The sequence below is a fragment of the Abramis brama genome, assembly GCF_963993115.1.
Source record: "Abramis brama genome assembly, chromosome: 21".
NCBI lineage: Eukaryota > Metazoa > Chordata > Actinopteri > Cypriniformes > Leuciscidae > Abramis > Abramis brama.
This window is the reverse complement of record NC_139983.1, coordinates 11,625,523-11,641,954: the sequence shown is the minus strand read 5'-3', so window position 1 is coordinate 11,641,954 and position 16,432 is coordinate 11,625,523. Positions and strand designations below refer to the sequence as shown.

The following is a 16,432-nucleotide window of genomic DNA, read 5'->3' as shown; positions in this document are numbered from 1 at the left end:
TAAATGCAGTCCATTTACCATTTACCAAAGATACTGGGCAATAAAAAGCCTGGACATTTCTATTGGTTAGTTATGCCTTGTATCTTAATAAGCTGGCAGTAAATTAACTGAGTTAAAAAAAATCAAAGGTTTTTAATTAAAATGGTAAATGTCTGTCTGAATTGGTAATGACCTTTTTTCTTTTCTTTTTTTTCAAGTGACGCTGGTCTTGGACATACTAGCATATTGGTATGAATTGCAGCAACACACTAAAGTTTTGTTACCACTGCCATATTAGAAATGATCTACACACAGATGTATTTCTCACCCATGCATAAGCTGATCTCAATACAGTGGCCAGTATTAGGGGCTGGCCAATTTAATTGTAGAATAAAATTTTTTTCCTGATATGACTCAATCTTTTGTGAATGTCCATCACGCTTAGCATTTTGCCAAACGTACTGTTAATTTTAGTATTTGATGCATCTTTAACTTTCTTGTCATTTTTAAATGTATAAAAAGTGTAGCCCATTGAAACTATTCAAGGTAATGAATGTCAGGTGAAAAGGTTTGGAATGCACTCAGACATACACACTTTGTCTTTCACTTTGCATGTCTCAGAGAAGAGGAAATATAACTGCACTGAGACCAAATACTTCATATGTAACTGTGTATTAAAGTTATGAAGTTTGTATATACTGGAATAATGCTTAATTTCTATTGCATTTCAGAGAGGTATTTAATTTAATAATTGAGGGTGTCTGCTAATACAAATAAAACTTTTCTAAAAATGAAACTGAGTAAATATGCATTTATTTTCTTTCAACAACTAAAGGTGGTGAAAAAAATAAACCTGTACATAAATCCTAAGAGCAAATAGACAAGACAGCCTCTCCTCCACTGAGTACCAATGCTGGATATTTATGCCCAATGCAGCTTGCAGTGGTTCAGAAAATTTAAAGGGGGAAAAAACTTATTCATAAAATACAATTCCTCTTGTAAATGAATAATCTAATAAAACGAAACCAATATTTGCCACTCTTAGACAAAACCAGCAACATTTACACAGTAAGGTTCTTTGAAAAGCTGGTGAGAAGGTGCGATTCAAGGTCATTCAAACTCTAGCACGATGCTTTGAATGTACAATTTCTTCACCGATTCACAAAAATATTTGGCAATGTACACTGAATAAAGTTGACTGGTGTCTACAGTATAATGTGAGCTACAAAAGATCAAAAATGTAAAAGTAGTTCACTACACTCTTCCATCCTGCAAGAAAACTACACAAAAATGTTGTTTCTGAGGAACACATGCTTCACTCTGTTTTCTACTTTATTCAGTATGAGCAGTCAGATGAAAACTTCCCTTTATTTCCCCCAACAGGCAAGTTGACAAGTAATGTGGGCGACAGTAATAGGGTGTTTGCATAGTTCTAACCACCCCCACATCCACCAGATCTCAGCGCTGCCCGGTGTAGGCGCGGAACCAGGACGTGACGGAGGCGGCCGCGGAGGAGATCATGCCCCCTGCATTGCCAACTGGCTGGGAAGCCTGCATGCCACTCTGGGAAAGATCCATAGGCTGGGAGGGGATGTCACAGAAGCGAGGGCTTGGAACGGTCTCCCAGTCTGTGCCCAAGTCTGTTTCTTCATCCGTCACTGCCTCGTCTCCGCTCTCCTCCACAGGTCCAGCCTCCTCTGGTTCCACAAACTCCATAGAGTCTTCCAAGTCAGCGCTCACCTCAAACGGCCCCGTTCTATGCAGTGAACAAGAGTGTGAAAAGCTGACATACACTAATATTCATACTACTCATTTTTTATTCCTGTGATGGCAAAGCTGAATTTTCAGCAGCCATTCCTTCAGTCTTCAGTAGCTATTTTTCCACCAAAAGTTGCGAATTTTAACTTCTTGCACCAAAATTTGCAAATAAAGTAGCGTTTCCATCCCATATGTTCAAAAGAAAAAATGTTCACTTCCTGGGAAACTGGTGAAAAATTTCTGTAATAAAAATGGACGTTGCCGCAATCGGGGAAGAAACCGTAGCTTTTTTCCTCCATCATAAATGAGTTGCACCTCAGAGGGCACAAATGAAATGCAATAAACGCTGTCATGTTATCTTGTGTTTGGATGCCTGGTGTTTGTGAATGCAAATCATGCGAGACACTTCTGGGAGGTCATTATACCAAATCATTTTGATGCCAGCCTTTGGCTCAGGCGTTTCAGAATGATCAAACCAACATTTGAGATGATATGCGATGTGATTGGTCAGCTGGTAAGTGCAGTTATCCAATCACATCCTCTGTTTGAGGCATAGTGAGTTTTTTGAGTTTTTTGTTTAAATTCAGTAAATGTGTTTCCGTCATAGTTTATGTGCATGTCTTGGCGGATAAAAAATGTATCCACCTCACCTCAGTGCATACATTTTTTATGCGCGTTTAAAATCAGTGTCAAATAATTAGGGTGGGACCTGATTTTATCTATTAGAATTTGATCATGAATAGTGGGCTATAACATACATGGACAATCTGAAAGTACATTGTTCTCGCTAAGAAATAGGTCAATGTAATTTCTCACCTGCCAAGGTTCTTGTTTGCTGGAGACACTAGAAACATGATATTCCTCAAAGTGTGGTGAGGATGAAGCAGCTCGCTGTCAACATGCTAAGAAGAGAGTATAAACATGAGGCATGTGCAGAATATGACTTCTCAGATCAGACTCAGCGTGTTCTCAGTTTTTACCTGTGAGAAGCAGAGGTGCAGGATGTTGGTGTTGAGCTTGTTTACGGCACGGGTGAATCGGTATCGAGTCAGATTATCTCCGCAGAACTCGCTGCAGAGAAAATAGAAATACAGGACTCATCAGACGTCTCTGAGCTGAACAACCCTAAAAATGAAACTTAAATACTGAAGATATTTCTGTCACATTCTTGTGTAAAAATACAGGTTTTTAACTGAAGGTTTGACAATAAACATGTGGCTGTAACCTGTTGCACAACTTTTTCGGAAGGTTGACATCCAGAATATGAGACAGGATATTGACGAGCTGTGTGGCATAACAGAGGGCGGCACTGATGGTGTGTGCCGGGTTGATATGGTCCAACTCTACACAAAATATAAAGATAACACTTTACAATAAGGTTTCATTTGTTAACATTTGTTAACACCAGTTAACATGAGATAACATAATACTTTTAAAGCATTTATCAATCTTAGCTAATGTTAATCTCAATGTTTTCTAATATATTTTTAAGATCAAAAGTTGTTTGTTAACATTAGTTAATGTACTGTGAAATACCATGAATATGTTAGTTCATGTTAGTTAATGTTTAAAAACAAATGAGACCTTACTGTAAAGTGTTACCAATATAATGATTTCAAAACAACATGTTTAATAAATCAGACATTTTTCCTTTCATAAAATGACTTCTATAATGTCACAAATAAGCATGCCAAAGATAGTGTGCTGACTTATGAGATTAATTAAATGTTTAGATGTTTACAGTTTTATAAATCAAATCCATACTGTACTCTTCTTAAACCTAAAGTCATTTCCAGTCTTTGTATAATGAAATACAATTATCACTGAAATTCAACATGTCTAAAGTATGGTAAGAGCATGGTAAGAATATGGTTGGTGGATTGTGGCATTATACTGTATTTGTTATACATATTACAGAGATGTGACATTGATGATCTGTGAATTCTGTACCTGGCCCCTGGTTTCCACTCTTCTCCTCCACCCAGCTGTAATAGGCTGAGCAGTCTCCATTACTGGGAAGTGTGACGTGTGGCCCAGTGATACTGATGCTCGTCTCTCCGTTCTGATCGTCCCAGATCCAGCGGCCTGAGTGATAGGTGGTTCGCCTCGCCTCTGCGAGTTCACTGACGGTGCTGGAGGTCAGGGCAAGGTCATACTCAGCCACGACAGGATCCGCTGGGTCCCTGAAGGATGCAAACACTTGAGATGATGACGCATTCAAAAACTGGCCTAACAATATTTAATAGTTTAGTTCATGATCTATCAATGCCAATTACAGTGACCCTGGAGCAACCGAATGAAATTAAAGTTTACAGGGGCTCGCCTTTTGGGTGAAATATTTCTATGCGATATATTTCTATACATTTTTCTTCATCACCAACTCAATCTTTGCTCACACTATTCTCATTTCCCATGATAATAAAACGAAGAAAGTAAATAAATAAACAAATAAATGAGTAAATAAACAAGTAAATAAGTAAATGAATGATTAAATAAGTAAACTATTGCACCCCCTAAACTCCTCCATCAACCCCCACACCCGCACGTGATAACATTGAGTATCTGCGATCTCACAGGCTGACGATAGGACGATATGACTATGGAGCATATCGCTAACACTACTCCTACTAATTTACTTCAAAATCTACAGTAGAGAGAGAGTCTTTATTGTCCCATAGGGATAATCATTTCCACACATCCTTTTTTTCCTTCTTCCATAGCACAGAAATATCACATATAAGAAACACATAGAACATGTAACACATATCCAAATACATATACAAACACACAGCTCATTAAGACACCCACATAAACACGTCAGATATGAAAACTACAAGGCAACTGAGGTTGGTGGTGGTGGTGGCGGTGGGGGGGTGGCAGTATTACAGGTTGTTCAGCGCTGTGATGGGGGCAAGCACCGGTGGGGACAAAACTTTTTTTGAAATAGGCTTTAGTCCAGGTTAGTGCTCTGTATCTGCGCCCGGATGGGAGTAGTGTGAATAATTTATTCAGGGGATGTTCTGTGTCAGCTGCTATTGTGCGTGCTAGGCGTGTGATGGCTGTGTCATTCATGTCTGATAGGCTGGGTGTGGGGAGATTGATAATCTTGGAGGCAATATGTGTGATTTTATTGAGTTTGTTTTTGCAGGTGGCGGTTAGCATTGTGTAGAAACTGGTTGAGCAGTACAGCAGGGTGGGTTGAATGATGCTTTTGTAAAGTAGGAGCAGGAGGTGAGGGGCAACTGAGAGGGCTTTCAGTTTACGTATTACATGTAGTCTTTGTTGTGCACGTTTCTGGATGGCAGTGACATGTTCCTTGAAGTTGATTTTATTATCTATAATGAGTCCTAGGTATTTAAAGCTGCTGACCTGTTCGATTGGTTGACCGTAGATGTGGGTATGGTTCAGTCCAGGTGGTGATTTGGATGTGTACATGACCAACACTTTTGTTTTGTCTGTGTTTAGTTTGAGGTAATTGTCCTGACATCACTGTGAAAACTGTAAAATTGAATCCTGATATACTGTGATGGAGTTGTTGTTGTTGAGTAATCCAACTATGGCAATGTCATCAGCGTATTTGTAGTAAGTAGTGACGGGTGATGGGCTATTTCATTCGTTGGTGTACAGGGTGGAGAGGAAGGGGCTGAGAACACAGCACCAGTGTTGGTGATGATGGTTTCTTGATGATGGTTGGTTTCTAACGGTCTGCGTTCTGTTGCTGAGGAAGTTATGGATCCAGTGAATGAGAGGTGGGGGAATGTTGAGGTGATGTGATTTCTTGATGAGCTGGTGGCGTTGAATTGTGTTGAAAGCGGAACTGAAATCAATGAAGAGGACTGATGCAAAGTTTCCAGATGTCTGTAGGTGTTGAAGAATAGGATGGAGAAGGCATGCCACTGTGTCCTCCGTACCTCGTCTTGGTCTGTATGCAAATTAATGTGGGTCCAGGTGTTGTCTGACGGTTGGCAAGATGAGGTGGAGAATAAATTTTTCCAAACATTTCATGATTATGGGTGTGAGTGCAATTGATCGATAGTGGTTAGGCTCTGAAGGGGGGGGGTTTCTTTGGGATAGGTGCAATGGTTGAGGTTTTCCAGAGGGTGGGTATTGAGGCTGTCCTATATGATTCCCAGAAGATGGTGTGGAAAATGGCGGGGGAGGGCGCTGAGCAAGTCCTCACATGTGGTAGAGTAGTCATGGGTGTCAAACCGAGCAAAAAAGTTATTTAGGGTGTTGGCAAAGGTTAATGGGTCTGATGCTGTGATGTGGTTCTGTTTTTGTTCCTGTCCAGTTATTTTTTTGACTCTTTGAAAAGCTTGTTTTGTGTTCATGTTACTGAATTCCTGCTCCATTTTATCTTTATATTTCATTTTGGCTTTGGTGATGTCGTTTTTTGTCTGTCTATTGAGTAGTTTGAGAGTGACCCAGTCCTTCTGCTTGAAAGCTTTTTGTTTTTGTTTGAGAGTGAGCTTGATATGGGGGGTGATCCAGGGCTTAGAATTTGGGTATCTGGTGATGTTTTTTGTCGGAATAGTTGTGGTGATGCAGAACTTTATGTAGTCCGTTATTAGTGAAATCCACTCATCCAAACTTCCCTGAAAAACGTCCCAGTCGGTGCAGGCGAGAGAGCCCTGCATCTGTGCAATTGCGTCCTCCGACCATTGGGTGATGCTGTGCGTTTGTGGCTTGATGCGTTTCAGTTCCGGTTTGTATTGCGGGAGGAGGAACACGACATTGTGGTCAGAGAAGCCAAGTGGAGGGTGAGCCCGAGCGCTGAAGGCATCAGTTATATTACCATAACACAAGTCCAGAGTGTTCTCTTTTCTTGTGGGAACATCCACGTACTGTTGGAAGGACGGCAGTACATCGCCGAGGATGCATTTATTAAAGTCCCCTAAAATAAACGCCGGTGCCTCAGGGTACTTGGCTAGCATGGAGTTAGCCACCTCGGCTAGTATCTCCGCGGCTGCCTTGATGTTAGCACTAGGAGGGATGTACGTACAGGTGACAACCACAGCGTGGAATTCCCTCGGGAGGTAAAAGGGACGCAAGGACAGGGTCAGCATCTCCACGTCTGGTGTGCAGGCGGACACCAAGTCCTATTATGGACTTTGATGTTCTCACACCACCTGTTGTTAATGTAGACACAGACCCCGCCACCTCTCCCCTTGCCTGACTGGCTAGTTCTGTCGGCCCTTATGATGGTGAAATGATCAAGACTGACCTCAGTGTCTGGAGTATCCTCATCCAGCCAGGATTCAGTCAAGAGCGATGATACAGGCGTCTTTGAAGGCTCTCTCCGTCAGGCACTTGGCGTGCAGCAGGTCCATTTTATTCCGAAGGGAGCAGACATTCGCCAATATGATGGAGGGGAGAGGGGGTCTGAAGGGACGCTTCCGAAGTCTGGTTCGCACTCCGCCTCGTCTGCCTCTTCGCCTCAGTTTTACCTCCGGCGGTAGTGAGATCGCAGGCTTCTGTTTGCACCGGATGGAGGACTGTAGCTGTAAAAGATCCTCACGGCTATAGGTGAGTAGTCCTCGGTTGCTGGTTTCGCTTGATTCTAGTGCCAGCACCGAGTGGATGCTAATAGTCCAAAATATTATAAGTGCGATTCCAATTGCTTTGTAGAGATCAAACATTGTAGACAGACGAGACTTAACAATAGACAGGAGACAGATTTTCACAAAAGACTTCACAATAGCACGAGACGCTAGACAATTATACAACCAAAACAAGCGAGAGACATGAGACCGCTATGGATCACAGACAGAAAGTGTGTCGTCGCAGCAGAGCATGCGCCGGAAGTCGGATCCGGCGCATGCTCTGTAGTATTGTATAGTATTGACCATTATTGTATTGACCATTCCAGACCATTATTGTATTGACCAATAGTATTGACCATTCCAGACTGCATTGCAACAAGCTCAGCTAAAATATTCATCCCCATGTATTGTATGCTTATGCATATATTTTGATGTTGATTAGAGTATATTTCTGCTCTGACCTGCTGCCCTGCTTCTCCTCCTGGATGTTGAAGATGTGAGTGGTGAGCTCCAGGATGTGCTCCCTCCGCACCTCAGCCAGGGCACCCAGCCTCCCCTGCAGCTCTTTGGATCTCTTCTCCAGGAGCTCGCCCAGACGTTGGTTGTGCCGCTTAATTTTGTCCCTCTTTTCCTGATGTCGGCTGGCCCTGCGCTGCAGCCGCTGCCCTTCCTCCTGGGAACGCAACAACAGCTCCCTACCTAAAGTCAAGAAAAAGAAACAGTAATGACATCAAACAACAGACTGCTATTTTATTATTATTATTATTAATCAGCCTTTTTCTACTTTAAGGACAAGAGAGAACTTACATACAGTTTTGGTCAGAATTATTGGCACCCCTGGTAAATATAATCAAAGATGGCTGTAAAAATAAATCTGCACTATTTATCCTTTTGATCTTTCATTCAAAAAATTTGCACAAACCGAACCTTTCTTTGAAGTATACAAATTAAAAGTGTGTGTGTGTGTGTGTGGGGGGGGGGGGGGGGGGGGGATCACATTATCAAATAAATGTTTTTCTCCAAAACAAGTTGGACACAATTACTGGCACCCCTAGAATTTTTTACGAGTAAAATATCTCTAAGTATATTCCCATTAATATTTACATTTTTTAGCACACCAGGGTAACTAGGAACATGAAATTGTCCAGCCATGACTTTCTGTTCCACAGGAATATACAGTAAATATGAGGAAACACAAAGGCCAAATTCCCTTAATTATCCATCACAATGAGTAAAACCAAAGAATATAGTTCTGATGTGCAGCAAAAGATTGTCGAGCTTCACAAAATAGAAAGTGGCTGAAAGAAAATTTCCACCATCAGGGCAATAATTAAGAAGTTCCAATCAACTAAAGATGTTACTGGAATCTGCCTGGAAGAGGACGTGTGTTTATATCATCCTAATGCACGGCGAGGAGGAGAGTTTGAGTGGCCAAAGACCCTCCAAGGATCACAGATGGAGAATTGCAAAGATTAGTTGAATCTCGGGGACAGAAAGCCTAAAAAAAAAAACCATTCAACCCCTACATCACCTCAAACTGTTTAGAGGGTTTCAAGAAAAATCCTCCTCGCTCATCCAAAAACAAACTCCAGCATATTTAGTTGTCAGACACGACTGGAACTTCAAAAGGGACCTGGTTTTATGGTTGGATGAAACAAAAAAAGAGCTTTTGGCAGTAAACCCACCAGATGAGTTTGGTGCAACAGGGATAAAAAGTACCCCATGCCTACGGTTAAATATACTGCTGGATCTTTAATGTTGTGGGCTTATTTTTTTGCTGGAGGTCCTGGACATCTTGTTCAGATACATGGCATTATGGATTCTAGCAAATACCAACAGATACAAAAATCAACCTGACGGCCTCTGCTAGAAATCTTATAATGGGTTGTGGTTGGATCTTCCATCAGGACAATGATCCAAAACAAACATCAAAATCAACACAAAAATGTGTCAAAATGAAGCTTCTGCAATGGCCGTCCCAGTCCCCTGAACTAAAACCTTTAGAAAACGAGTCGGGTGAACTGAAGAGAAGCACCGCCAACATGGAGCTGGGAATCTGAAGGATCTGGAGAGATTCTGTATGGAGGAATGGTCTCTGATCTCCTATCAGGTGTTCTCCAAACTCATCAGGCATTATAGGAGAAGACTCAGAGCTGTTATCTTGGCAAAAGGTGGTTGAAAAAAGTATTGAATAAAAGGCCAACCATTTTTATGGCCAATGTGTTATGGAGAAAAACATTTATTTCATAATGTGATTTCCACCCCACTTTCATTTCTTTTACTTTAATGAAATTTTTGGTTAAAAAAAATCAAAAGGATAAACAATGCAGATTTATTTTACAAAAATATTTGATCATATTTATCAGGGGTGCCAAAAAAATCGGACCACAACTGTATGAGTACCACAGCTCAATGTGATTTTGACATGTTTACACACTTTTGTCATGGGATCATTTTTATTGTGATACACACCACTCTTGACTTCTTCACTGCTAGTGCAGATGGCCTCTTTGAGTTGTTGGATCTTCATCCTGCATGACATGATTTTCCACTTCTGTGTTAAACAAAACACAACCATGATGCTGAGAAATAGCTTAAAAACAGGTTTATATCTTTTATCATCTTTTAACTTTAAATTTGAGCACTTAAAACATGAACAAAAATACTTACAAGCTGGTCTGCCTCGACTTTCTTGTCCATGGCTTTGATGACACTGAAACAAAAGGAAAATTCAGACTTGAGTATTATCAGTGGACAATGTTGGATTGTGCACCACATGATGCTGATATCATACCTCTGTTGAAGATTCTCCTTTTCATTTTTCAGCTTCTGGAGTCTTTCAAGCTTTTCTGAATACCTGTTAGCAGAAATACAAAAAAAGAAATAGTGAGAATAGACAGAATATTCCACAAGGAAGTTAATTCTCTCTCTCTCTCTCTCTCTCTCTCTCTCTCTCTCTCTCTCTCTCTCTATATATATATATATATATATACACAGACACACAAACATACACATGCACACACACACACACACACACACAAACGCTTAAGTTAATAAGGATACTGTCACATTTGGTAACATACATGACTCAGCTAAACCTTGGTCAACACGTTTGACATATCAAATATTGCCACAAAGCTCCTTTACAAAACTTAAATAAGCCATGACAACACTTTTAATTATGGATTTAAAACATATTTAAATAGCCACGCCACTGACATCTGACAAGAAATGAAAGAGACAGCTGAAACGTGTACCTCTTTGTTTGTCTGACAGTTTGTTTACATTATTAGCAGTTAGCATGTTAGCATGCTTGGGCCATGAATTAGCTAAATACTATTACAGGTGTCTTCACAGAACTCATCTAAACCCCGAAAACACTTCAAATCAAGGGGAAACGTGAGCTTAAATAAAATAAAAAGATGCGAAATGGATAATACTGAAAAATGCTAGCATGCTAAACTGTATTAGCATACATCGTAAATAATTAAGAGGAAAAAAAGAAATAAAAACACACCTCTCCGGATTTCTCCCGTCAAAATACACGAAATCCCCGTTCTGAATGCACCGGGCGCAAGTCAGTCTGCGTCTGGCGGTGTTGCAGAGCGGACATCTCTCCACGGCAACAAACAGCCCCTCTGCATCATCCAGCGCCTCCACCATGACCGCGGCAGCAGCGCCAGCGCACGCCGGCTGAAGGTGCTGCAGAGGCGGATGGGGTCGTGCGGGCGCCCGGGCCTCTGATCCAGACTCTGGGTGCTCTTCACCAGGCCCCGAAGACCGGGGTTCGCCTGATAAGGTACAAGCCATGATGATACAGGCTCTATGAAGAATAAAAGTTAGATTTACATGATTTGTGGTTTAAAATATTAAAATAAAACTCTGGTCCTAAGGTCTCTATAACCAACTGTGTGTGATGGCTGTCTGCCCTACGTACCATATGACGTATGTTTGTGTATGTGCTGTCACGTGTGTGCTGTGTGGCGGTGGGGGAAACATTTACCATAACCATACTTGAATCCAAAATGTTTCTTGAGCACCAAATCAGCATATTAGATTGATTTGTCAAGGCTCATGTGACACTGAAGACTGGGGTAATGATGCTGAAAATTCAGCTTTGTCCAGGAATACATTTTAATTTTTTTAAATAGATTAAAATAGAAAAGAGTTATTTAAAATTGTAATAATATTTCACAATATTACTGTTTTTAATGTATTTTTGATCAAATAAAAGCAGCCTTGGTGAGCATTAGAAACTCTTTCAAAAACACTAAATCACACACATGAATAGTATCCAAAAGAGAAGTGTTCAAGTTTATTTACCTGCATTAGCAAGAAGCAGTTCAACATGTACAATAGGGACAAAACATAGTCATAACTGAAGAGGATACTTTATGTCTCCATTCGAGAGTCCACATAGGGCAAAGCTGAATATTTTAACAAAATATTTGCTCTTTACAGTTTTAAGATGCTCTGTTATCTCAGCAACCCTCACTAATGCAGACATTACAAAGTAAACAAAGACAATAAACAAAGTGCAATAACAAAAGTTAGATTGAAATATTGCATTCAAACCTTTGAAGTACCACTAACACATACGAAGCACATCATCATAGACAAATATTCACATTACGTGCAGTGCTTCTACTGCTTCCTGAATCCTTTCAGGATGGGGTAAATATTTTCAAAGGCTTCATAGATCTCTGCCCGCTCTTTCGCACCTAAAATCATAATAACATAAAAATAGATTTACAAAATTATTTCAATGCATGGCCGGCAAATATGTTTTTAAGAATGCACTAAGTTAGACTGCGCTAGAGAATTACCTGTGAGAACAACTTTTCCAGATACAAAAATCAGCAGCACAATACGTGGCTTCACCATGCGATATATCAAACCAGGAAACAACTCCGGCTCATAGCTGTAGGGGTAAAATGGTAGACTGGTTAAAGACAGATGTTACGATCTAGTCAAGTCATATAATATTGTGGGCCAGTAACCATCAAACTCATTTATGACAGACAGACGCCCGTCCAGACCTGCTGAACTGCTGGTGAGTGAGGACCAGGCCTTCTAAGCGTATAGGAAAGCAGACATCACAACTTCCAACCATGTTTTGGATTTTGAAGTCAAGGAATTTGGCAGGGAAACCGAGTTTCTGTACCACCCGGGCATATTTCCGTGCAGCAAGGCGAGATTGCTCCTCACTGCTTGGAAAGATAAACAAAGGAAAAGGAAAATATAGGGTAAAAGACACCGATATGTGAGACCATTTCTGAGCAAAGTTTGTCTGTTTTACAGCCGTACTACCCTAATGTATCATAGTTAGGAGTTTTGAATATATATATATATTATGTATACCTCTTGGCTCCAGTGCAGACCATTTTTCCAGAGCTGAAAATGAGAGCGGTAGTTCTTGGTTCACGGATCCTCATTATAACTGCAGCAAAACGCTATACATAAGCAAAATTTGGAGTTATGATAGTGAAAATACCTGGAACAGTTTATCATAAAGAAATTGTGCACCCAAACATGAAAATTGTGTGTGTGTATATATATATATATATATATATATATATATATATATATATATATATATAGATAGATAGATAGAGTACAGGTCAAAAGTTTGGAAACATTACTATTTTTAATGTTTTTGAAAGAAGTTTCTTCTGCTCATCAAGCCTGCATTTATTTGATCAAAAATACAGAAAAAAAATGTAATATTGTGATATATTATTACAATTTAAAATAATTGGTTTTCAATTTATTATACTTTAAATTATCATTTATTTCTGTGATGCAAAGCTGAATTTTCAGGATCATTACTCCAGTCTATCACATGATCCTTTAGAAATCATTCTAATATGATGATTCATTATCAAAGTTGGAAACAGTTCTGCTGCTTAATATTTTTTCATAACCTGTGATACTTTTTTAGGATACTTTGATGAATAAAAAGTAAAAAAAAAAAAAAGAAAAAGAAAAAAAGAAGCACATTTTTTAAAAATAGAAATCTTTTGTAACAACAATATACACTACTGGTCAGTAATTTTTTTTCTTTCTTTTTTTGAAATAAATCAATACTTTTATTCATCAAGGATTAAATTGTTAATTGTCATCAAGTGTTAAATTGATAAAAAGTGATAGTAAAGAAGATTTATATTATTAGAAAATATTTTTTTATTTTGAATAAATGCAGTTCTTTTTAACCTTTTATTCATAAAATATATTAGGCAGCAGAACTGTTTCCAACACTCATAATAAATCAGAATATTAGAATGATTTTTCTAAAGGATCATGTGATAGACTGGATGTCACGTGACACTGAAGACTGGAGTAATGATGCTGAAAATTCAGCTTTGCATCACAGGAATAAATTATTTTTTAAAGTATATTCAAATAGAAAACTATTATTTTAAGTTGTAATAATATTTCACAATATTACAGTTTTTTTTCTGTATTTTTGATCAAATAAACGCAGCCTTGATAAGCATTAGAGACTTCTTTCAAAAATATAAAAAAACGTAATGTTTCCAAACTTTTGACCTGTACTGTATATATATATTATATATACAGTGAGGAAAATAAGTATTTGAACACCCTGCTATTTTGCAAGTTCTCCCACTTGGAAATCATGGAGGGGTCTGAAATTGTCCTCGTAGGTACATGTCCACTGTGAGAGACATAATCTAAAAAAAAAAATCCAGAAATCACAATATATGATTTTTTAACTATTTATTTGTATGATACAGCTGCAAATAAGTATTTGAACACCTGTCTATCAGCTAGAATTCTGACCCTCAAAGACCTGTTAGTCTGCCTTTAAAATGTCCACCTCCACTCCATTTATTATCCTAAATTAGATGCACCTGTTTGAGGTCGTTAGCTGCATAAAGACACCTGTCCACCCCATACAATCAGTAAGAATCCAACTACTAACATGGCCAAGACCAAAGAGCTGTCCAAAGACACTAGAGACAAAATTGTACACCTCCACAAGGCTGGAAAGGGCTACGGGGAAATTGCCAAGCAGCTTGGTGAAAAAAGGTCCACTGTTGGAGCAATCATTAGAAAATGGAAGAAGCTAAACATGACTGTCAATCTCCCTCGGACTGGGGCTCCATGCAAGATCTCACCTCGTGGGGTCTCAATGATCCTAAGAAAGGTGAGAAATCAGCCCAGAACTACACGGGAGGAGCTGGTCAATGACCTGAAAAGAGCTGGGACCACCGTTTCCAAGGTTACTGTTGGTAATACACTAAGACGTCATGGTTTGAAATCATGCATGGCACGGAAGGTTCCCCTGCTTAAACCAGCACATGTCAAGGCCCGTCTTAAGTTTGCCAATGACCATTTGGATGATCCAGAGGAGACATGGGAGAAAGTCATGTGGTCAGATGAGACCAAAATAGAACTTTTTGGTCATAATTCCACTAAACGTGTTTGGAGGAAGAAGAATGATGAGTACCATCCCAAGAACACCATCCCTACTGTGAAGCATGGGGGTGGTAGCATCATGCTTTGGGGGTGTTTTTCTGCACATAGGACAGGGCGACTGCACTGTATTAAGGAGAGGATGACCGGGGCCATGTATTGCGAGATTTTGGGGAACAACCTCCTTCCCTCAGTTAGAGCATTGAAGATGGGTCGAGGCTGGGTCTTCCAACATGACAATGACCCGAAGCACACAGCCAGGATAACCAAGGAGTGGCTCTGTAAGAAGCATATCAAGGTTCTGGCGTGGCCTAGCCAGTCTCCAGACCTAAACCCAATAGAGAATCTTTGGAGGGAGCTCAAACTCCGTGTTTCTCAGCGACAGCCCAGAAACCTGACTGATCTAGAGAAGATCTGTGTGGAGGAGTGGGCCAAAATCCCTCCTGCAGTGTGTGCAAACCTGGTGAAAAACTACAGGAAACGTCTGACCTCTGTAATTGCAAACAAAGGCTACTGTACCAAATATTAACATTGATTTTCTCAGGTGTTCAAATACTTATTTGCAGCTGTATCATACAAATAAATAGTTAAAAAATCATACATTGTGATTTCTGGATTTTTTTTTTTAGATTATGTCTCTCACAGTGGACATGCACCTACGATGACAATTTCAGACCCCTCCATGATTTCTAAGTGGGAGAACTTGCAAAATAGCAGGGTGTTCAAATACTTATTTTCCTCACTGTATATATATATTATTATTTGTATTTATTTTTTATTTATATATATATACCAACCTTTATGTCAACAGAGTAAACAATGACAGAATTTACAGGAACTGAAAGCTACATAATGTTTGTCTATGATTTAATACAGTTCTATACAGGGTTGTACATATAAACTTAAGTAGAAAAGTACCTTTGGGTTGTATTCAGCATTTCGAGCTTGAAGTGCAATGGATTTGAGATCCAGAGGACAAGCAAGATTCACTGTTGACACAATATTCCTGTGTATTATCAAAAACTGGTTTGGAAAATATAGACTGGCATTGGTCAACAGATGCATTTCTCACTAAAATCTAGCATCCAGTGGCAGGTGGTTCAAAAGTAATCACTCTTTACATGTGCAAAGGTAACTTACTACAGACATTTGTTTTGGTGAAATTATGGAGTCAAAATATTTTTACAGCCTTTTCTGCAACGCTTGAAAAAGCTCTAGGCCTATATGATGCCATAAGTTAGATGTTAAAAAGAATCTCGGATACACGCTCTTCATATTTTCCCTATGTAATGTCTTACTGTAATTGTGGGATGATGCCTGAACTCTCGGTCACTGGGGTCATGGGGGTCATAGGAGTCATGGGAGTCATCGGGAGACTGAACTGTGAGGTGTTTTTGGCAAAATTACTGGTGTCAGTATCTGCCTCTGTCGACTCTCTCGGTGGACAGTCGGTGTAAACGCCACTGTCCTCATTCCTGCTGTCATTCTCAGCCTGTGGCGGCTCATCTTGAGTGCTCAGTTCATCAGGTAAGAAGCTCAGGTCCAAGTCCTCAGTGAGATCTTTCTCCTGAGAGGTTAAAGAGGACAGGAAAGAGGAATCCTGGAGCTGAGAAGCAGGACCCTGTAGGCCCAGATCCCCCTCAAAGATGTAATCAGATGAACCCTTAGAAGAACAAAAAGAAGAAGTGAGAAATACATTAATGGCGTCTATTCAA

At 39.8% G+C, this 16,432-nt stretch overlaps 2 protein-coding genes across 3 annotated transcripts; both read right to left on the bottom strand.

The window, feature by feature from the left end:
* Positions 1 to 770: 770 nt before the first annotated feature.
* atg14 (autophagy related 14) lies at positions 771 to 11,255 on the bottom strand. 2 transcript variants are annotated; one of them, XM_084097154.1, is made up of 11 exons: positions 11,218 to 11,255; positions 10,798 to 11,103; positions 10,075 to 10,137; positions 9,951 to 9,993; positions 9,753 to 9,834; positions 7,742 to 7,979; positions 3,688 to 3,920; positions 2,963 to 3,080; positions 2,718 to 2,808; positions 2,554 to 2,639; positions 771 to 1,735 (listed from the first exon to the last, which is right to left on the bottom strand). In XM_084097154.1, the coding sequence occupies exons 2-11, from the start codon at positions 11,088 to 11,090 to the stop codon at positions 1,438 to 1,440; spliced, it is 1,545 nt and encodes a 514-aa protein (XP_083953280.1). In that variant the 5' UTR covers positions 11,091 to 11,103; positions 11,218 to 11,255; the 3' UTR covers positions 771 to 1,437. The 2 variants fall into 2 exon arrangements, with proteins under 2 accessions (XP_083953280.1, XP_083953279.1); XM_084097153.1 differs by having other exon boundaries at positions 11,189 to 11,219.
* Positions 11,256 to 11,908: 653 nt separating this feature from the next.
* tbpl2 (TATA box binding protein like 2) lies at positions 11,909 to 16,086 on the bottom strand (the record flags this gene model as incomplete). Its single annotated transcript, XM_084097157.1, has 6 exons — positions 11,909 to 12,001; positions 12,107 to 12,201; positions 12,320 to 12,487; positions 12,642 to 12,733; positions 15,636 to 15,723; positions 16,016 to 16,086. The coding sequence occupies 6 exons, from the start codon at positions 16,084 to 16,086 to the stop codon at positions 11,925 to 11,927; spliced, it is 591 nt and encodes a 196-aa protein (XP_083953283.1). The 3' UTR covers positions 11,909 to 11,924.
* Positions 16,087 to 16,432: the final 346 nt, after the last annotated feature.